The sequence below is a fragment of the Thalassophryne amazonica genome, unplaced genomic scaffold (assembly GCF_902500255.1).
Source record: "Thalassophryne amazonica unplaced genomic scaffold, fThaAma1.1, whole genome shotgun sequence".
NCBI classification, from domain to species: domain Eukaryota; kingdom Metazoa; phylum Chordata; class Actinopteri; order Batrachoidiformes; family Batrachoididae; genus Thalassophryne; species Thalassophryne amazonica.
The window spans coordinates 372,862-396,185 of record NW_022986261.1 but is presented as its reverse complement, the minus strand read 5'-3'; the positions used below and the strand labels follow the sequence as shown (position 1 = coordinate 396,185).

The 23,324-nt window shown below is 43.0% G+C and overlaps 1 protein-coding gene across 1 annotated transcript in view; it reads left to right on the top strand.

The window, feature by feature from the left end:
• The first annotated feature begins 7,883 nt into the window (after positions 1-7,883).
• Positions 7,884-23,324, top strand: part of zgc:86896 (uncharacterized protein LOC415190 homolog) — an 82,652-nt gene continuing 67,211 nt past the window's right edge. The window contains exon 1 of the mRNA XM_034165421.1: positions 7,884-8,013. Coding sequence (XP_034021312.1) covers positions 7,992-8,013 — 22 coding nt within the window. The 5' untranslated portion in view covers positions 7,884-7,991. The remainder of the gene's footprint in view (positions 8,014-23,324) is intronic.

Sequence of the window (23,324 nt, the reverse complement as noted above, 5' to 3'; positions counted from 1 at the left end):
CACAGAGACACAGAGAAGCACACAGACACACAGAGACACAGAGAAGAACACAGACACAAAGAGACACAGAGAGGAACACAGACACACAGAGACACAGAGAGGAACACAGACACACAGAGAGGCAGATAGACACACAGAGACACAGAGAGGCACACAGACACACAGAGAGGCAGATAGACACACAGAGACACAGAGAGGCACACAGAGACACAGAGACACAGAGAGGAACACAGACACACAGAGACACAGAGAGGAACACAGACACAAAGAGACACAGAGAGGAACACAGACACACAGAGACACAGAGAGGAACACAGACACACAGAGACACAGAGAGGCACACAGACACACAGAGAGGCACACAGACACACAGAGACACAGAGAGGCACACAGAGACACAGAGAGAAACACAGACACCCAGAGACACAGAGAGGAACACAGACACACAGAGACACAGAGAGGCACACAGAGACACAGAGAAGCACACAGACACACAGAGACACAGAGAGGAACACAGACACACAGAGACACAGACACACAGAGAGGAACACAGACACACAGACACACAGAGACACAGAGAGGCACACAGACACACAGAGAGGAACACAGACACACAGAGAGAAACACAGACACCCAGAGACACAGAGAGGAACACAGACACACAGAGACACAGAGAGGCACACAGAGACACAGAGAAGCACACAGACACACAGAGACACAGAGAGGAACACAGACACACAGAGACACAGACACACAGAGAGGAACACAGACACACAGACACACAGAGACACAGAGAGGCACACAGACACACAGAGAGGAACACAGACACACACAGACACAGAGAGGCACACAGAGAGGCACACAGAGACACAGACACACAGAGACACAGGGAGGAACACAGAGACACAGAGACACAGAGAGGAACACAGACACAAAGAGACACAGAGAGGAACACAGACACACAGAGACACAGAGAGGCACACAGACACACAGAGAGGAACACAGACACACAGAGAGGCACAGAGACACACAGAGACACAGAGAGGCACACAGACACACAGAGAGGAACACAGACACACAGAGACACAGAGAGGCACACAGAGACACAGAGAGGAACACAGACACACAGAGAGGCACACAGACACACAGAGACACAGAGAGGAACACAGACATGCAGAGACACAGAGAGGCACACAGACATGCAGAGGGGCACACAGACACACAGAGACACAGAGAGGCACACAGACACACAGAGAGGAACACAGACACACAGAGACACAGAGAGGCACACAGAGACACAGAGAAGCACACAGACACACAGAGACACAGACACACAGAGAGGCACACAGACACACAGAGACACAGAGAGGCACACAGACACACAGAGAGGAACACAGACACAGAGAGGCACACAGAGACACAGACACACAGAGACACAGAGAGGAACACAGAGACACAGAGACACAGAGAGGCACACAGAGACACAGAGAAGCACACAGACACACAGAGACACAGAGAAGAACACAGACACAAAGAGACACAGAGAGGAACACAGACACACAGAGACACAGAGAGGAACACAGACACACAGAGACACAGAGAGGCACACAGACACACAGAGAGGCAGATAGACACACAGAGACACAGAGAGGCACACAGACACACAGAGAGGCACACAGACACACAGAGAGGCAGATAGACACACAGAGACACAGAGAGGCACACAGACACACAGAGACACAGAGAGGCACACAGAGACACAGAGACACAGAGAGGAACACAGACACACAGAGACACAGAGGGGCACACAGACACACAGAGAGGAACACAGAGACACAGAGAGGCACACAGAGACACAGACACACAGAGACACAGAGAGGAACACAGACATCCAGAGACACAAATCAAATCAAATCAATTTTATTTATATAGCGCCAAATCACAACAAACAGTTGCCCCAAGGCGCTTTATATTGTAAGGCAAAGCCATACAATAATTACAGAAAAACCCCAACGGTCAAAACGACCCCCTGTGAGCAAGCACTTGGCGACAGTGGGAAGGAAAAACTCCCTTTTAACAGGAAGAAACCTCCAGCAGAACCAGGCTCAGGGAGGAGCAGTCTTCTGCTGGGACTGGTTGGGGCTGAGGGAGAGAACCAGGAAAAAGACATGCTGTGGAGGGGAGCAGAGATCAATCACTAATGATTAAATGCAGAGTGGTGCATACAGAGCAAAAAGAGAAAGAAACACTCAGTGCATCATGGGAACCCCCCAGCAGTCTAAGTCTATAGCAGCATAACTAAGGGATGGTTCAGGGTCACCCGATCCAGCCCTAACTATAAGCTTTAGCAAACAGGAAAGTTTTAAGCCTAATCTTAAAAGTAGAGAGGGTGTCTGTCTCCCTGATCTGAATTGGGAGCTGGTTCCACAGGAGAGGAGCCTGAAAGCTGAAGGCTCTGCCTCCCATTCTACTCTTACAAACCCTAGGAACTACAAGTAAGCCTGCAGTCTGAGAGCGAAGCGCTCTATTGGGGTGATATGGTACTATGAGGTCCCTAAGATAAGATGGGACCTGATTATTCAAAACCTTATATACTCAACAAAAATATAAACGCAACACTTTTGGTTTTGCTCCCATTTTGTATGAGATGAACTCAAAGATCTAAAACTTTTCCCACATACACAATATCACCATTTCCCTCAAATATTGTTCACAAACCAGTCTAAATCTGTGATAGTGAGCACTTCTGCTTTGCTGAGATAATCCATCCCACCTCACAGGTGTGCCATATCAAGATGCTGATTAGACACCATGATTAGTGCACAGGTGTGCCTTAGACTGCCCACAATTAAAGGCCTCTGAGACAAGACCTTTCTAATTTTAGAGAGGTCCTAGCACAGAACCTTGTGGAACTCCATAGTTAACCTTAGTCTGTGAACCCTAACCCATTTACATGAACAAATTGTAATCTATTAGATAAATATGTTTCAAACCACTGCAGCGCAGTGCCTTTAATACCTATGGCATACTCTAATCTCTGTAATAAACTTTTATGGTCAACAGTATCAAAAGCAGCACTGAGGTGTAACAGGACAAGCACAGAGATGAGTCCACTGTCTGAGGCCATAAGAAGATCATTTGTAACCTTCACTAATGCTGTTTCTGTACTATGATGAATTCTGAAACCTGACTGAAAGTTGTTGTGAAGGTGTAGGAACACAGACCCACAACAGGGGGGGTTAAATTAATTAATGTTATGAAGTGCACAACGGAATACAGACAAATACAGTTTTGGTACCACAGTCAATTAAATGTTGAGTGACGTGTGGGCAGGCTTGAGGATAGGAAACGTCCGTCCTGAGTTCGCACACTCAGTAATCCCACCATCTATGTTCTTTTGGGAGGGAGCACCTCCACCTCCAATCACACACTCGTGCAGCTCCTGTCTAACCACTTATCTGGTTGGGGTGTGAAGCGAAGCCGTCGCTGATCACACCAAACTCCAATCCCACCGATAAGGAAACACCACAGGAAAACGGCTGCAAATAAGTTCAGACTATAAGTCAGTGTTTAGTTCAGCAGAGAAAATTACCTCCAAGGTAGCTGATTTCTCGGCGAGGAGGTGGAGTTGCAGTCCGGCCTTTATGGTGAGGTTGATGAGTTGGCTGAGTGACAGCTGGTGCTGATGGTGTGTGACAGCTGTCACTCCCAGTGGCTTCGACACCCTCTTGTGCTTGAAGCCCGCACTTCAAGCAGGGCACCATCTGGTGGTGGTGGGCCAGCAGTACCTCCTCTTCAGCGGCCCACACAACAGAAACTCTTCAAATAGACAATTCCTCTGCAGATGATCAGTTAGCTGTTTTACAACTACCCTTTCAAGAATTTTTGAGAGAAAAGGAAGGTTGGAGATTGGCCTATAATTAGCTAAGATAGCTGGGTCAAGTGATGGCTTTTTAAGTAATGGTTTAATTATTGCCACCGTAAAAGCCTGTGGTACATAGCCAACTAATAAAGATAGATTGATCATATTTAAGATCGCATTAATAAGCATTAATTAATGGTAGGGCTTCCTTGAGCAGCCTGGTAGGAATGGGGTCTAATAGACATGTTGATGGTTTGGAGGAAGTAACCAATGAAAATAACTCAGACAGAACAATCGGAGAGAAAGAGTCTAACCAAATACCAGTATTACTGAAAGCAGCCAAAGATAACGATATGTCTTTGGGATGGTTATGAGTAATTTTTTCTCTAATAGTTAAAATTTTATTAGCAAAGAAAGTCATGAAGTCATTACTTTAAAGTTAAAGGAATCCTCGGCTCAATAGACCTCTGACTCTTTGTCAGCCTGGCTACAGTGCTGAAAAGAAACCTGGGGTTGTTCTTATTTTCTTCAATTAGTGATGAGTAGTAAGATGTCCTAGCTTTACGGAGGGCTTTTTTTTATAGAGCAACAGACTCTTTTTCCAGGCTAAGTGAAGATCTTCTAAATTAGTAAGATGCCATTTCCTCTCCAACTTAAGGGTTATCTGCTTTAAGCTGCAAGTTTGTGAGTTATACCACGGAGTCAGGCACTTCTGATTTAAGGCTCTCTTTTTCAGAGGAGCTACAGCATCCAAAGTTGTGCTCAATGAGGATGTAAAACTATTGACGAGATAATCTATCTCACTCACAGAGTTTAGGTAGCTACTCTGCACTGTGTTGGTATATGGCATTGGAGAACATAACAAAGATGGAATCATATCCTTAAACGTAGTTACAGCGCTTTCCGAAAGACTTCTACTGTAATGAAACTTATTCCCCACTGCTGAGTAGTCCATTAAAGTAAATGTAAATGTTATTAAGAAATGATCAGACAGAAGGGGGTTTTCAGGGAATACTGTTAAGTCTTCAATTTCCATACCATAAGTCAGAACAAGATCTAAAGCATGGTTAAAGTGGTGGGTGGACTCATTTACATTTTGAGCGAAGCCAATTGAGTCTAATACAACCCCTGGCAAAAATTATGGAATCACCGGCCTTGGAGGATGTTCATTCAGTTGTTTAATTTTGTAGAAAAAAAGCAGATCACAGACATGACACAAAACTAAAGTCATTTCAAATGGCAACTTTCTGGCTTCAAGAAACACTATAAGAAATCAGGAAAAAAATTGTGGTAGTCAGTAACGGTTACTTTTTAGACCAAGGAGAGGGAAAAAGTATGGACTCAATTCTGAGGAATAAATTATGGAATCACCCTGTAAATTTTCATCCCCCAAACTAACACCTGCATCAAATCAGATCTGCTCGTTAGTCTGCATCTAAAAAGGAGTGATCACACCTTGGAGAGCTGTTGCACCAAGTGGACTGACATGAATCATGGCTCCAACACGAGAGATGTCAATTGAAACAAAGGAGAGGATTATCAAACTCTTAAAAGAGGGTAAATCATCACGCAATGTTGCAAAAGATGTTGGTTGTTCACAGTCAGCTGTGTCTAAACTCTGGACCAAATACAAACAACATGGGAAGGTTGTTAAAGGCAAACATACTGGTAGACCAAGGAAGACATCAAAGCGTCAAGACAGAAAACTTAAAGCAATATGTCTCAAAAATCGAAAATGCACAACAAAACAAATGAGGAACGAATGGGAGGAAACTGGAGTCAACGTCTGTGACCGAACTGTAAGAAACCGCCTAAAGTAAATGGGATTTACATACAGAAAAGCTAAATGAAAGCCATCATTAACACCTAAACAGAAGAAAACAAGGTTACAATGGGCTAAGGAAACGCAATCGTGAACTGTGGATGACTGGATGAAAGTCATATTCAGTGATGAATCTCGAATCTGCATTGGGCAAGGTGATGATGCTGGAACTTTTGTTTGGTGCCGTTCCAATGAGATTTATAAAGATGACTGCCTGAACAGAACATGTAAATTTCCACAGTCATTGATGATATGGGGCTGCATGTCAGGTAAAGGCACTGGGGAGATGGCTGTCATTACATCATCAATAAATGCACAAGTTTATGTTGATATTTTGGACACTTTTCTTATCCCATCAATTGAAAGGATGTTTGGGGATGATGAAATCATTTTTCAAGATGATAATGCATCTTGCCATAGAGCAAAACTTGTGAAAACATTCCTTGCAAAAAGACACATAGGGTCAATGTCATGGCCTGCAAATAGTCCGGATCTTAATCCAATTGAAAATCTTTGTTGGAAGTTGAAGAAAATGGTCCATGACAAGGCTCCAACCTGCAAAGCTGATCTGGCAACAGCAATCAGAGAAAGTTGGAGCCAGATTGATGAAGAGTACTGTTTGTCACTCATTAAGTCCATTCCTCAGAGACTGCAAGCTGTTATAAAAGCCAGAGGTGGTGCAACAAAATACTAATGATGTGTTGGAGCGTTCTTTTGTTTTTCATGATTCCATAATTTATTCCTCAGAATTGAGTGATTCCATATTTTTTCCCTCTGCTTGGTCTAAAAAAGTAACCGTTACTGACTGCCACAATTTTTTTTTCCTGATTTCTTATAGTGTTTCTTAAAGCCAGAATGTTGCCATTTGAAATGACTTTAGTTTTGTGTCATGTCTGTGATCTGATTTTTTTCTACAAAATTAAACAACTGAATGAACATCCTCCGAGGCCGGTGATTCCATAATTTTTTCCAGGGGTTGTAATAGATTAAATGCAGTGTCATTCTCAGCATCTCTGTGGATGTTAAAATCGCCCACTATAATTATCTTATCTAAGCACTAAGTCAGACAAAAGGTCTGAAAATTCACAGAGAAACTCACAGTAATGACCAGGTGGACGATAGATAATAACAAATCAAACTGGTTTTTTGGACTTCCAATTTGGATGGACAAGACTTAGAGTCAAGCATTCAAATGAATTAAAGCTCTGTCTGGGTCTTTGATTAATTAATAACCTGGAGTGGAAGATTGCTGCTAATCCTCCTCCTCGGCCCGTGCTACAAGCATTCTGGCAGTTAGTGTGACTCGGGGGTGTTGACTCATTTAAACTAATATATTCATCCTGCTGTAACCAGTTTCTGTAAGGCAGAATAAATCAATATGTTGATCAATTATATCATTTACTAACAGGGACTTAGAAGAGAGAGACCTAATGTTTAATAGACCACATTTAACTGTTTTAGTCTGTGGTGCAGTTGAAGGTGCTATATTATTTTTTTCTTTTTGAATTTTTATGCTTAAATAGATTTTTACTGGTTATTGGTGGTCTGGGAGCAGGCACCGTCTCTACGGGGATGGGGTAATGAGGGGATGGCAGGGGGAGAGAAGCTGCAGAGAGGTATGTAAGACTACAACTCTGCTTCCTGGTCCCAACCCTGGATAGTCACGGTTTGGAGGGTTTAAGAAAATTGGCCAGATTTCTAGAAATGAGAGCTGCTCCATCCAAAGTGGGATGGATGCCGTCTCTCCTAACAAGACCAGGTTTTCCCCAGAAGCTTTGCCAATTATCTATGAAGCCCACCTCATTTTTTGGACACCACTCAGACAGCCAGCAATTCAAGGAGAACAGAGAGGAACACAGACACAGAGAGACACACACTGCACAGGTCTCACTGATATACAGGCAGCTGTGTTCAAAATAATCAATGTGTTTAAAATAGTCAGTAAAGCTTAAAATCTGTATAATATCTTTTATTTCCAAACACACAAATACATTGTGAACACTATAGATTCTATTACAAATCAAAACATGAAGACAAATATCTCAGATTTGTTACTTTACAGAAAGTGAAGAAAAAGTTATGAGGCTGTTCATAAAGTATCAGTGGTATGGTATGCAGGCAGCTGGACAGGAGAAGAGCACAAAGTAACATATATCTATTTATAAGAAAATATAAAGTAAAAGTGCTGCACTTCCTGGTGGTGAAATAAGGGAGCTGCAGGATCCCGACCCAGTCTTGAAGGATAATATCAACTCAAGTTTCAGGGTTCAGGACCAGGTGGATCGCTTGCCTCTGAGACCAGGAACGATGGGGAATAAAGACATACAGGGTGAGTGAATGCACTCATAATGCTGGAGTCTCAAAACAGTCATAGTTCATAAAACATTTAACACAGGTTGTTTCAGAGGTCAGGAAATATAGTTCTCTTCTTAAGGAAGAAAGGTCACTGTTCAGGAATTGTTCATAGTTCATAAGTTGTATCCAAAGGTCAGAGGTCAAGTGCTGTGTGTTGTAACACAGTTCCACTTAAGCAGGACTTGATGCAGCTGGGTTCTCAGTTGTTTGATATCAGAATTCATGCGATTCTTTGGAAAAGTTCTTGGAACAGTTCTTTACCATAGCACAGTCACAAACAGGAACGAGTGAGAACGGGATCTTACTAAGATGAGGAGGAACTTAACTGCCGTGTAGCAGAGTTGCACTCTGAGCAGAGAACCAAGGAGTTCCAAAGTGACGTAGCTGTGCAGGTAGTCAGGAACCAGGAGCCAGCGCAGCATGGGAGCCATGCAAGAATCATCTGGACCACCAGGAAAGGCAGTTCCTGCCTGGATCATTGAAGGTGGCTCTGGAAGATGAAGAGGCAAAATGAGGCAAGCAAGGCAACAGACAAACACAGCACACAAGTATCTGGCAATACATGATGTCATGACTGCATGTGGCGTGGCACAGAAAGTGGTAGGACACACTATGCAGACTCGCAGGCTGAAGCGTGGAGGTAAAAATGAGCTTTATCAAGAAACAGGCAATGGTCCGGTACACAAAAGGCAGTCAGCGGTGCGGCAGTACAGACAAGCGAGAGGCCGATTTGTAGTTCAGTACACAAGCAGGGGTCAGGTTCACAGCGTGGCGGAGATCGAGTCAAACAAGCAAGGTCAAAAACGAAGCAAACAGACTGTGACAAAGTAGGCGAGAATGTGACACACGATCGCCCAACTAGCAGGGAAGTGAGGGGCTGTGAGACCTTAAATACCAGGGAGTAATCAGGGCGTGATGTAAAACAGGTGTGGGGAAGGTTCAGGAAGGGGAGTGGCCAGACAAGACAGGTGGGTGTGACAGACAAAACAACTCAGTGCCAGAGACACACCCACAACCAACAGAGACAAAAATAACTGAATACCACAAACTGATGTGCTCATGTGACAGTACCCAGAAACTAAAAGGCAGAGACTTAACTAAGGCAGAACTCACCAAATGGACATACAAGAGTAACAAATACAACCTATGAACAAACAAACAGATACGTGTAATACTAACAATCTAGTGATGAACGGAGCAGACTAATGACTAACTAGAAAAAAGATGATTGACAGAGAATGAAATACACAACCAAAGGAACATAAGCAGGAGAAAACACAAGATAATCAATAACCAAAACCAGGGACTAAAGCATAATACACTAAATGTGATAAAACTAAACTGAGACCTAAGTAACTAAAGGAACCATGAGTGAAAGAACACAAATGCACAACAATGAGCAATACAAAAAAACAAACTACAAATTGGACAAGAACAAAGACAAAACTAAATACATGGCAACCAGGTGATACAAAGAAAATAAATGAAACAAAACTAATCATAAACAGAGCATAACAAGATGAGAAGACACAAGACAGAGATAAACAGAAACCACAGACAGAATAATCAAAACCAGCAGTGAGGCAACCTGAGGAAGACATGACCAGGACCCTGAATGGGCCAAATCCTGACACATGAAGAGAAAGTCAGGGTTTAAATAGTCTATCAGTCACTCATCTGATCCAGGTGTGAAACAAAACTGAGCTAGTGGAGAAACTAACACATGACACTGGTAAAGCAGAGTTGAAACCAAGCTCTGAGGGAAATCCTGACAATCAGTGTGTTTTCTTCTTCCTCCCTCACAGGTGGAACTTATTTAAGGATGAAGACAGTAAATGTTCTTCCTGCTTGTTGTCGTGTTTCTTCTCTCTGACAGTCTGAGTAAAACGGTTTGTTCAGACATCGATCAGAACAACAGAGTACTTGGATTAAGTTCCCAGGACCTTAATCCAACAGAAAACCTGTGGGGTGATGTCAGAATACTGTTTCTGAGGAAAAACCAAGAAATGCAGAGGAACTGTGGACTGTAGTTCAAAGGACCTAGACTGGAAAACCTGTTCACAAGGACAGAAGCTGGTTGACTCCATGAAACACAGACGTGAAGCAGATCTCAGAAACAGTGTTCATACAACTAAATATGCATTCAGTCATTTACAGGAAAGACAAATCTACTGCTGGGATTAGCTCCAGCACCCCTGTGACCCTTAAATGCAGGAAGTGTGTATAGAAAATGGATGGATGGATGTTTGAGTTTGCAAAGGAAACTGCAGACTGCTATTTTTTGAACAGCCTAATGTTCCTTTTCTCCACTTTCTGTGAAAGATCTTGATGAATTTCTCCGGACAGCCCATTTTGCTCAGGACCTTCCACAGAGGTGGGTCTGACAAACTGTCAAACACTTGTGTCAAGTCAGTGAAGGTGAGGTATAATGGTTGGTGTTTCTCTCCACACTTTTCTTGCAATCGGCAGACAGTGAAGATCATATCTGTTGTCCCTGTTGATGGACGGAAGCCACTCTGGGTTTCAGTAAAGACATTTTCTGCTGGTCTCAGATTACACAATGGTTTCCAGAGTCAGACTTGTCTCCTTTCCACTTGCAGATGGTGACAGTCATTGAGTCTTTCAGGTCTGCTGGTATTTCTTCTTGAGACCAAATTTTGATGATGAGTGGGTACAGTTGCCGTTGGAGAAAGGGACTTCCTTCTTTAAAGACCTCAATGGGAATGTTGTCTTCCCCGGGTGCTTCGTTGTTTTTCATGCCTTTAAGAGTGATGAGAGTTTCTTCATGAGTTTGGGGTTCAGCTGAGTTCTTCAATGACATCTTGTGTTGGTAAATGGCTGAGCACTTCCTCCTCCTCCATGATTGGGTCGGTATTCAAGTGGTCCACCAACCACTGATGTCTTGTCTGGAGGTTCTTGCGTCAAAGAGGTGCTTGTCCTTGGGTGGAGCGGCTGTAGATTCCTTTGGTGGCATTGAAAAAGACTCTGCTATAATTTCTGTCGGTGAGGACGTGGATTTCAGGAGCCCTTTTCCTTTTTTTTAAAATTTTTTTCAACAGCATTCAACATTGACAATACAATGAAAATTCAGCAAGGTATGTCTTCTATAATACATTCCAATTCTAAGGTAGATCTCTCCTAGTGTATACTAAGGTATATCCAAATATCTAAAAAACAAACAAACAAAAAAACAGAAGAGTAGAGTACAGCCACTTAGGTGCCTGGTCTTGGGAACCAGGGATGGTAGGTTGAAAAGCTTTTTATCCCATGGGAACCCTCCCTACCCACTCAAGCGGCTCAAGAAAATGGACATCATGTATATAAGTGATATTTAAACAATAAGGGTAATAAACAACATATACAAGAAATATAGTTACTACATAATATTATAGGGGTTTGCTTCTAAAATCTAAATATTCATACAGGAGAAGATCATATTAAACGTATACCTAGTCTGTAGACTAGTAGTAAAATTAAATTATAGCTAGTAGGCTAAGCTATAAATATGGTTATTTTATTATAGAAACAGAAGCTATGATGTAATATGTTTTAGGTATCTATCTAAAGTTCACCCTGCTAGCTTACTATAGGAAGACAAAATGCATATTCTATATGCTTTCTAATGGAAACCCTAAACTTAGACACTATATGTTCATATCTATTAAAGAACCCATAAACTGAAGAATAATTAAAAATCTACACCATGTAAAATAAAAGTGTAACTCATGAAAGTAAGCTAACTATAGCTAGATGAGCTACCGTTAAATTAGCCGTTAATAAGCCAACCATGCCTTGCTAGCCAACAAGGTTAAACAAAGCCGGTAACTAGCGTATAAAGTACAATAGTATAGTTTAACCCTACAATAACAGTATTAACAAATACATATAACAACAAATGTAAACAAAAGTGTGTATTAACGTTATCTTCCCAAACAGAACAGAACCGACTATATTGTTAGCTATGTCAAACGGTGTTGCAGCTGGCTAGATAAGCTAACATTAGCTGTTAGGTATAACTAATTGTACCCTACTCCTCCATTTTCATCACTAATATAATAATATTAAAAAAGAACAAGAAAAAGTTCAAGCGTGATGAAATGTATATGGAGACATGATATAAGTACCTTAGTGAAAGTGATATATAGTGATATAGAGGTGGAACCGCTCCCGGCTAAAGAGAGCTCGGGGCTCGTGGCTGCAGCAAAATGTAGGCCAGGTTAGCCTTTAACTCGATGGAGAGGGATAAATTCCAGGTAAGCTAACGTTGACAGTAGTGGGCCTAGGTACCACATAGGTAGCAAACTAATCGTAAGAAAATAAAAAGAAAACAAGCCCTAAAAATGAAGCCTGATAAAATGACATTTAACTGGCATAAGGCAAATGAGGCCTAGGCAGGTATTAGATCATTAATAGCTAGTAGGCTAAGCTATAATTGTAGCTATGTTATTATATAAACAGAAGCTAAGATATATATATATATATATTAGGTTTTTATCTAAAATTTATCCTAATTGTTAGGTTATGGCTAGCTACTATAGGCAGAAAAAAATCCATCTTCTACATGCTTTTTAATGGGAACCACAAACTTAATATTATCTCTTGATATCTATTAAAAAATCTTTTAAACTGAAGAACCAATTTCTCATACAGAAACCCCTGTTTAACTAATCTACTAGTCAGTTTATGGTGTCTAGTGTGGTAATTATTACAGATTCGACCAATTCTGACTAATTGAGAGGTGTAAACACCGTTTCTAGGTTTACTTGGTATGTTACTACTCATGTTACTGCTCCCCTCCACAGCATGTCTTTTTCCTGGTTCTCTCCCTCAGCCCTAACCAGTCCCAGCAGAAGACTGCCCCTCCCTGAGCCTGGTTCTGCTGGAGGTTTCTTCCTGTTAAAAGGGAGTTTTTCCTTCCCACTGTCGCCAAGTGCTTGCTCACAGGGGGTCGTTTTGACCGTTGGGGTTTTTACGTAATTATTGTATGGCCTTGCCTTACAATATAAAGCGCCTTGGGGCAACTGTTTGTTGTGATTTGGCGCTATATAAATAAAACTGATTGAATTGATTGATATAAGGAAAGTATACAATATGAAAATCAAAACCATCCCGTCTGTCAAAAACTGCTGTTCTAACCTGTCTATCTATAATGCTCGACTCTATAAGTATGAGAGTTTGTTATTGTTTTCTGTAATCTTTTTAAGCTCTAATTCTGATGGATGAATATTTTTATTTTCATTCTTAAAATTGGGGTTATTTAAAGTAAGTAGGTCATCAATGTAATGGAAGGTTTTTGCTGACTGGCTATTAGTTTTAAGTTTATCTTTGATTAATTTATATTCATAATAAAAAAGGAAAAGGTTAGCTAAAAGTGGAGCACAATCTGTTCCCATAGGTATCCCTATTGTTTGTTTGAAAATTCTGTTACTGACCTCTATATAGGTTTTGTCTACAAGGAATTCTATATGCTCAATCATATTTTCTACAGTTATATTATGATACCGTGTTATTGTATTAGACCAGTATGTAGTGCCATCATTTCTAATAACGATATATTTAGAACCTCTAATTATAAAAGCTTCCCTGACTAGTTCACTGATACTGTATATAAGTTGGTCATGTCGGATGTTCGTATATAGGATGGAAAAATCAAAACTATCAAAATGTGTAGCTACTTTTGTTTAACTTTTTTAGTTTATTTAAAACCTCTCTGGCATTATCAATAATCCAAAAACAGTTAACTCCAGCATTAACAGTGTATTTGTAGCTGTGTGTTTTTTATACACAAACCCCAACAAAACAACCATTGATCATGCATAGCACGGATTTCTTGTTTCCACCTCGAGTACAGTAGAAGTCTTTGTGCATGCAAAAGCAAAAATATTTGAATGTTGCTTGGCAACAGAAATGCCAGGAGGTATAATTCCAAAAAGAGCAGTCAAAGCAGAGGGAATCACTTTGATCTTATATATTACACATAGAGTGTTGAATATACGTAGACGTCCAATATTTGCTGAGTGAGCCAATTGCAGCAATTACATGCGAGATCACTATTTGGATCAAATTTAGCCAGTTTTTCCTTAGAAATGTGTAGTCACGAGCAAACGCTGACATCAGGGCTGAGGCAAAAAGGCACGGTCGAGAAACACGGAGCGAGACACTGGTACACGGGAGACAAAACAGGACTGAATACAAGAAGGCTGGAATGTGTGCAAGGAGCAACGACAAATTGGCAAAGGTGTGGTGACTGGGAGGAGTTAAGGTGCAGTGAGGAGAAGGATCTAGAAAGGGGGTGTGGTTGGTGAACAAAGAGTATGGATGGGGCAAGAGTGAGGAAGGGAGTGTGCAAAGTGGAGTGATGTAATAGATAAAGATATGTGAACGGGTGCCAAGTGCGTGAGTGAAAGAAAACATAAAGCAGACAGGAACAAAGACAAAGTCACGGGGCATGTGCAGTGAAGTGAACATAATCAGATATAAGTGAGGGACTAAGACATGAAGGGAGGTGCAGGATGTGGATTGAACATAATCAGATGGACGTGAGGAAACTGAACAGAAAAAAAACAGAAACCGAGGACAGAGTAAAATGTACCATGGACCAGGCATGAACCTGAAAACTAAGCTAAACTAAACAGGAACTGACAAATTACTGAAGAATAGAAAATGAAAACCAGATGACAACATGGAATGGTGTATTTGAAGAGTTTGAGTCAGGTTTTAGAATTCATCATAGTACAGAAACAGCATTAGTGAAGGTTACAAATGATCTTCTTATGGCCTCGGACAGTGGACTCATCTCTGTGCTTGTTCTGTTAGACCTCAGTGCTGCTTTTGATACTGTTGACCATAAAATTTTATTACAGAGATTAGAGCATGCCATAGGTATTAAAGGCACTGCGCTGCGGTGGTTTGAATCATATTTGTCTAATAGATTACAATTTGTTCATGTAAATGGGGAATCTTCTTCACAGACTAAAGTTAATTATGGAGTTCCTCAAGGTTCTGTGCTAGGACCAATTTTATTCACTTTATACATGCTTCCCTTAGGCAGTATTATTAGACGGTATTGCTTAAATTTTCATTGTTACGTAGATGATACCCAGCTTTATCTATCCATGAAGCCAGAGGATACACACCAATTAGCTAAACTGCAGGATTGTCTTACAGACATAAAGACATGGATGACCTCTAATTTCCTGCTTTTAAACTCAGATAAAACTGAAGTTATTGTACTTGGCCCCACAAATCTTAGAAACATGGTGTCTAACCAGATCCTTACTCTGGATGGCATTACCCTGACCTCTAGTAATACTGTGAGAAATCTTGGAGTCATTTTTGATCAGGATATGTCATTCAAAGCGCATATTAAACAAATATGTAGGACTGCTTTTTTGCATTTACGCAATATCTCTAAAATTAGAAAGGTCTTGTCTCAGAGTGATGCTGAAAAACTAATTCATGCATTTATTTCCTCTAGGCTGGACTATTGTAATTCATTATTATCAGGTTGTCCTAAAAGTTCCCTAAAAAGCCTTCAGTTAATTCAAAATGCTGCAGCTAGAGTACTGACGGGGACTAGAAGGAGAGAGCATATCTCACCCATATTGGCCTCTCTTCATTGGCTTCCTGTTAATTCTAGAATAGAATTTAAAATTCTTCTTCTTACTTATAAGGTTTTGAATAATCAGGTCCCATCTTATCTTAGGGACCTCGTAGTACCATATCACCCCAATAGAGTGCTTCGCTCTCAGACTGCAGGCTTACTTGTAGTTCCTAGGGTTTGTAAGAGTAGAATGGGAGGCAGAGCCTTCAGCTTTCAGGCTCCTCTCCTGTGGAACCAGCTCCCAATTCAGATCAGGGAGACAGACACCCTCTCTACTTTTAAGATTAGGGTTAAAACTTTCCTTTTTGCTAAAGCTTATAGTTAGGGCTGGATCAGGTGACCCTGAACCATCCCTTAGTTATGCTGCTATAGACTTAGACTGCTGGGGGGTTCCCATGATGCACTGTTTCTTTCTCTTTTTGCTCTGTATGCACCACTCTGCATTTAATCATTAGTGATTGATCTCTGCTCCCCTCCACAGCATGTCTTTTTCCTGGTTCTCTCCCTCAGCCCCAACCAGTCCCAGCAGAAGACTGCCCCTCCCTGAGCCTGGTTCTGCTGGAGGTTTCTTCCTGTTAAAAGGGAGTTTTTCCTTCCCACTGTCGCCAAGTGCTTGCTCACAGGGGGTCGTTTTGACCGTTGGGGTTTTACATAATTATTGTATGGCCTTGCCTTACAATATAAAGCGCCTTGGGGCAACTGTTTGTTGTGATTTGGCGCTATATAAAAAAAATTGATTGATTGATTGATCAACAAACAAAATGAAAGCAAGATCTGATATTAAAGAACAACAGAAAACAGAAATGAGAACAGCAAAAATGAATAGATGACAACTGAATGATAAACAATGAAAACACAATCTGGCAGAACTAGAAAAGAACTGGACAATGGCTAAAGAATGAAAAGCAACAAAGACACAAAGTGACAAAGTAAAATAGAACAGGGAATAAACACATGATAAATAACTAATAAAATAGAACAGGGGCAGAAGGAGGGTCAAAGAAAAGGGAAAAAAAATTAAACCAGAACAGGCCGAGCATGACAGATATGGGACGATAAGATGAGCAATCCAATGGGTCTTTGTTTGATTTAAGCAGTAATTTCAATTTCAATTTATTTTAATTTATATAGCGCCAAATCACAACAGAGTTGCCTCAAGGCACTTCACACAGGTAAGGTCTAACCTTACCAACCTTCAGAGCAGCAGTGGTAAGGAAAAACTCCCTCTGAGGAAGAAACCTCAAGCAGACCAGAATCAAAGGGGTGACCCTCTGCTTGGGCCATGATACAGACACAAATTACAGAACAATTCACAAAACAAATATACAGGAAATGCTGTTGGTGCACAGGACAGGAGGGTCTCCAGCACAAATACCACACCCATCTCTGGATGGAGCTGCACCTTAAACAGAGAGAAAAACAGAATCAGGCATCAGAAAGACAAGAAATACTGTATAATTTACCAGCATTAATCAACAAGAAAAACAGGAAATAATAAGGTGATCGCCGGCCGCTAGCCCTAAACTTCACTGAAAGACACAGAATTTAGGTAAAGTTGAGGCCGCAGCCCGCTCCAATTACTAATAAATGAATTAAAAGAGTAAAAAGCATAGAACTATACTATGCCAGTATGCTAGTCATACAAAAGGGAAAATAAGTGCATCTTAAGTCTGGACTTGAAAGTCTCCACAGAATCTGTTTTATTGACAAAGGGAGATCATTCCACAGAACAGGGGCACGATAAGAGAAAGCTCTGTGACCCGCAGACTTCTTATTCACCTTAGGGACACAAAGTAGTCCTGCACCCTGAGAACACACAGCCTGGGTCGGTACGTAAGGTTTAATTAGGTCAGTTAAGTAGGGAGGTGCCAGTCCGTGAAAAAATTTATAGACTATTAGCAGAACCTTAAAATCTGATCTCACTGGGACAGGAAGCCAGTGAAGAGATGCCAAAATGGCTGCTTTGTGTCAAAAGTCCGGCTGCAGCATTTTGAACCAATTGGAGAGCCCTAATGCTGGACTGCGGTAAACCAGAAAATAGAACATTGCAGTAGTCCAATCTAGAAGAGATAAACGCATGAATCAGGGTCTCAGCATCAGCCATAGACAGGATGGGATGAATCTTCACTATATTTCACAGGTGGAAGAAAGCAGTCCTAGTAATATTTCTAATGTGGAGGTCAAATGACAATGTAGGATCAAAAATTACTCCAAGGTTCCTCACTTTGTCAGTGTGATGTATGACACACGAGCTGAGGCTGAGTGTTAACTGGTCAAATTGATGCCAATGTCTCACTGGACCAAGAACCATCATTTCAGTCTGATCAGAGTTTAAAAGTAGGAAGTTTCTAGACATCCAACTTCTCACTGCTGCAAGACAATCTTCTAAGGATTTTATGTGGATGAAATTACCAGCAGTTATCGGCATGTATGGCTGAGTATCATCTGCATAGCAGTGAAAGGTAATCCCAAAACGCTGCAACATGTGCCCAAGGGGTGCTATATAAAGTGAGAAAAGCAGGGGGCCTAAGATGGACCCCTGTGGAACCCCAAATTTCATGTCACTAAGGTTAGAGGTAGTGTTACTGTACAAAACACAGTGAGAACGACTGGTCAAGTATGACGTCAACCAGGCAAGGGCACTCCCAGTAATCCCAAAATGATTTTCCAGCCTATCAAGTAGAATATGATGATCCACGGTATCAAATGCAGCACTGAGATCTAACAGCAACAGAACCGTAGTGGTGTCTGAATCCTTTGTAAGCAGAAGATCATTCACCACTTTAGTGAGAGCCGTCTCTGTGGAATGATATTTTCTAAAAGCAGACTGCAGTGGCTCAAAGAGATTATTCTCAGTAAAATAATCCACGAGCTGCTGTGACACCACTTTTTCCAGAATTTTAGAGCAAAATGATAGATCTTATATTGGCCGATAGTTTTTCAATACAGTAGTAATGAGATGGTTGCCTGTCGTAGAGCGGGTGGAAGACATTATCACAATTTGGATATCAAGTAATTTACTTGATATCAAGTTTGATATCAAGTAATTTACTTGATATCAAGTAATTTACTTGATATCAAGTTTGATATCAAGTAAATTACTCGATATCAAGTAATTTACTTGATATCAAGTTTGATATCAAGTTTACTTGTCCCATAGATGTTTCATAATTAGCTTCCACTGTTGATTAAGTTGATTAAATAGTACAGTCACTTGTCCAGTTCCGGATCACTGCTGTAGTTTTTGTGCCGCCGTTTCTCGTAATCAGCACGAATAAGCTAATACTTGGTACCAATGGAATGATTGATGTTTTGTCTACAAACGACCACAAGCTTGACCGGATCCAGCCGTCCTTGTGATCAGTAGAGGAATCAAAACTCACTCATTCCTGCAAGTTTTAAAGTAACGATCTCTAAAACGTAGCAAAGGTGAGTTAGCCGTTCAGTGTTTTTGGTTCTAGAGTGGGAAAATACTTACTTACTTGGGTAGAAAATGTCAGTGTGTTATGTTTTGCTGTTTAATTGCTGTGCACATTTATCTCCGACACAAAAATGTGCCGGTTGTTGATCACTGAAGCAGCAGCCTCGTGTCTGTAGTTGTGAGTCATGTGGACTTTGGGGATCATCTCAACATCACGAATGGACATGAATGTGGGGGCTTTTACTTTTTAATTCGGGAGAAATCTCACCTCCACACTTCATTTTTTGCTCATAAAAATGTATAAGGGGCACCTTTTGAAAGTAAATTCTCATTTAATAAGTATAATTTATATCATTTTGTCTTCAAAACACATTCTCGGGCACAGTGTGTATCATTCTGCATAAGAAGGGCTCCCCCAGATGCCAGGAATGACCCCAACGTGACACAGAGTGTTGTGGTCCAGAACTGGCAAAGTGATCCATTTCTGGCAAATATTTCCACCACACATAATGTGGCTTCACACTTTAAGTAGAAGGGCTACACCATCCAGACTTCTTCAGCTACATAACATCCAAATACCCAATAAAGGACATTCAGTTGCATTATGGCTCCATATAGCAGGACTTTAAAAAAGGTGTTCCGGAACTGGGCAACCGTCTGTATATAACACTGCATAATCACACCATCTGGCACATCAGAATTTATTTATTTATTTATTTATTTATTCATTCATTTATTTTTTGCAAATCTTTTTCTAATTTTTATAATTTGGTTTTATTATATGGTATGTGATTTTGCCAACTTCTGATTGGCCCATTCACAACTTTCTGAGCTGTACCTCATGCCGAGTTGACCGCTGGTGGAGCCGAGTACACCTCACGTGCGCCGTAGTGCTAGCCAATCGAGCGACGCCTTCTATCGATAACGATCAATCAGATAACGCGATACAACGCCTACTTTGGCCCGCTTCGAGTTGCGTCGTGCGTCGTCATGACGACGCCGTGTACACAATGCAGTAAAAACTAAGGGCACAGAAAAAAACCCCGCTGCTGGCTCCAACAGCTCCTCGGTTTTCTCTCACAAAAAATACAGTCCATAAAAATCCTGCTCACGTGTCCACATCAAGTATCGGTTCGTTCGCGCGCGCGCATCTCGCACGCGCATATCGCGGTCAAAGTAGGAAAGATAAACTATAACAGAACTCAGAGTGCAGACCTGCAGCTCAGCACAAATATAAAGTAGAAGAATCAGCGTGCACAGTCTGCACTCTGCAGGCTGCGTTCTCACCTTCTCTCTGCCTCCTGCTGCACCTGACACAGACATTCCTGCTTCGTCATGACACCACAGGAAGCTCGAGGCAGCCGCAGTGTGAAAAGGGCTTTAGAGATTGTGCTCATGAAGTATTTTGGACCTGTTGGTGCAGTATGACAGTAATAATAAAGAGCTGAAGCTTGAGATTGATTTTTCAGTTTTATTATGTTTGACAAACTCCCAATTTTCTTATTTACCATATAATAAAACAGTTATAGACTTTTAATTTCGGTGTACCCGTGATTATGTGGACACACCTCATCAAAAGTCTATAACTGTATACCTGTAACTGTATACAATAGGGGTCATATTGTGTTTTCGTTTACATGATGTACATAAGGGGACAGTTTCTAAAATTTCAATCCTTTGCATTTCCATTATTTTTCAGGAGCAACTGCATAAAAGCAAAGATCTAGTGTGAAGAACATTTGGTGTTTTGTGTTTATGTGCATTGTAAGATCTTGTTCAGTCAGAGATGTCCTCATCCATTCAACCAGGGTCCTTGGGAAAGCGTCCTGGGATCTTGTCCTATCTTTGCTGTTCTGACTGTTGGGAAGGTGTAGTGACACGGACCCACAACAGGGGGCGTTAATGAACGGACAATGGATGAGCCAAAAAGTAACAATTTAATGTTGTGAATTGCACAACGGAATACAGACAAAAACAATAGAGGAGTACAGTCAATCATATACAAGAAACAATTTCACCTATGCAGCTCCTGTTAGTCTCTTCCCTGGATGGAGTGAGAGGCGAAGAACGTCGCACTCCCACTATCTACCAATCCAGCTTCAGACAGAGCCTGCAGGAACACAGCTGCACACAGAACAATATCAATCGCAGAGAAGGTTACCTCGATTGGTAGCTGATTTCTCGGCGAGGAGGTGGAGTTGCAGTCCGGCCTTTATAGTGATGGTGATGAGTGACAGCTGGTGCTGATAAGTGACAGCTGTCACTCCCAGCGGCTCCGACACCCTCTCTTGCTTGGAGCCCGCACTCCAAGCAGGGCGCCATCTGGTGGTGGTGGGCCAGCAGTACCTCCTCTTCAGCAGCCCACACAACACGACCCCCCACTCAACGGGCGCCTCCTGGCGCCCGACCAGGCTTGTCCAGGTGCCGGGTGTAGAAGTCGGCCAGCAGGGCCGGGTCCAGGATGAAGCTCCTCTTCACCCAGGAGCGTTCTTCGGGTCCGTACCCCTCCCAGTCCACTAAGTACTGGAACCCCCGGCCCTTCCAACGGACATCCAGGAGCCGGCGTACAGTCCAAGCCAGCTCCCCGTCAATGATCCGGGCAGGTGGCGGCGCCGGTCCAGGGGTACAGAGTGGAGAGGTATGGCAGGGTTTGAGGCATGACACATGAAAAACCGGATGAATCCGCTTCACTGCGGCTGGGCTGAGGACTTTGGTGATGGTGAAGGGTCCTATGAATCTGTCCTTCAGTTTCTGGGATTCCACTTGGAGCGGATGTCCTTTGTAGATAGCCAAACCACCTGCCCGGGCTGATACGTAGGGGCCGGGGCACGCCGGTGGTCTGCTTGGGCCTTAGGCCTCATCCGGGCTTTGAGCAGGGCAGAGCGGGCGGTACACCACACCCGACGGCACCTCCTCAGATGGGCCTGGACCGAGTGCACCCCGACCTCTCCCTCCACTAGCGGAAACAATGGGGGCTGGTACCCCAAACATACCTCAAACGCGGAGAGGCCGGTGGCAGATGAAACTTGGCTATTATGAGCGTACTCGATCCAGGCCAGATGGTTGCTCCAGGCCGTCGGGTGCGCGGAGGTCACGCAGCAGAGGGCCTGCTCCAGTTCCTGGTTCGTCCGCTCTGCCTGCCCATTCATCTGGGGGTGGTACCCAGACGAGAGACTTACGGCAGCTCCCAGTTCCCTGCAGAAACTCCTCCAGACCTGGGAGGAGAACTGAGGACCACGATCTGAGACAATGTCCGATGGAATCCCATGCAGACGCATGACGTGGTGGACCAGGAGGTCTGCTGTCTCCTGGGCCGTCGGGCGCTTCGGGAGGGCCACGAAGTGGGCCACCTTGGAGAACCGGTCCACTATCGTGAGGATGGCAGTCATGCCCTGGGACGGTGGGAGGCCCGTGACGACGTCCAGGCCGATGTGAGACCAGGGGCGATGAGGCACGGGCAGAGGCTGGAGGAGGCCTTGGGTCTTGTGGTGGTCGGCTTTGCCCCTGGCGCAGGTGGTGCAGGCCTGGACGTACTCCCGGACGTTGGCTTCCAGAGACACCCACCAGAAGTGTTGCCGGACCACTGCCACGGTTCTTCGCACCACCGGGTGGCAGGAGAGCTTGGAACCGTGACAGAAGTCAAGGACTGCAACCCTGGCCTCTGGTGTGACGTACATCTTATCCTTCGGTCCAGTCTCCGGGTCCGGGTTCCATGTCAGGGCCTCCTGGACGGTCTTCTCCACGTCCCAGGTGAAGGTGGCCACGACAGTGGACTCGGGAATGATGGTTTCTGTAGGGTCTGACAGCTTGGTTCTGACTTCCTCTTCGTGCACCCGGGACAGGGCGTCAGACCGTTGGTTCTTCGTCCTGGGGTGGAATGTGATCTGAAAGTCAAAACGCCCGAAGAACAGTGACCAGCGGGCTTGCCTGGGGTTCAGACGCTTGGCAGTCCAGATGTACTCCAGGTCCCGATGGTCTGTGAAAATCGTGAATGGTACCGAAGCTCCCTTCAACAGGTGTCTCCACTCCTCCAGAGCCTCCTTCACCACAAGAAGTTCCCGATTGCCGACGTCATAGTTCCTTTCAGCCGGGGTCAACCTGCGGGAAAAGTAGGCACATGGGTGGAGAACCTTGTCGGACTCCCCGCTCTGGGATAGCACGGCTCCTATCCCTGAGTCAGAGGCATCCACTTCAACTATAAACTGGAGTTTTGGATCGGGCTGCACCAGGACTGGCGCAGTCGAGAACCGGCGTTTCAACT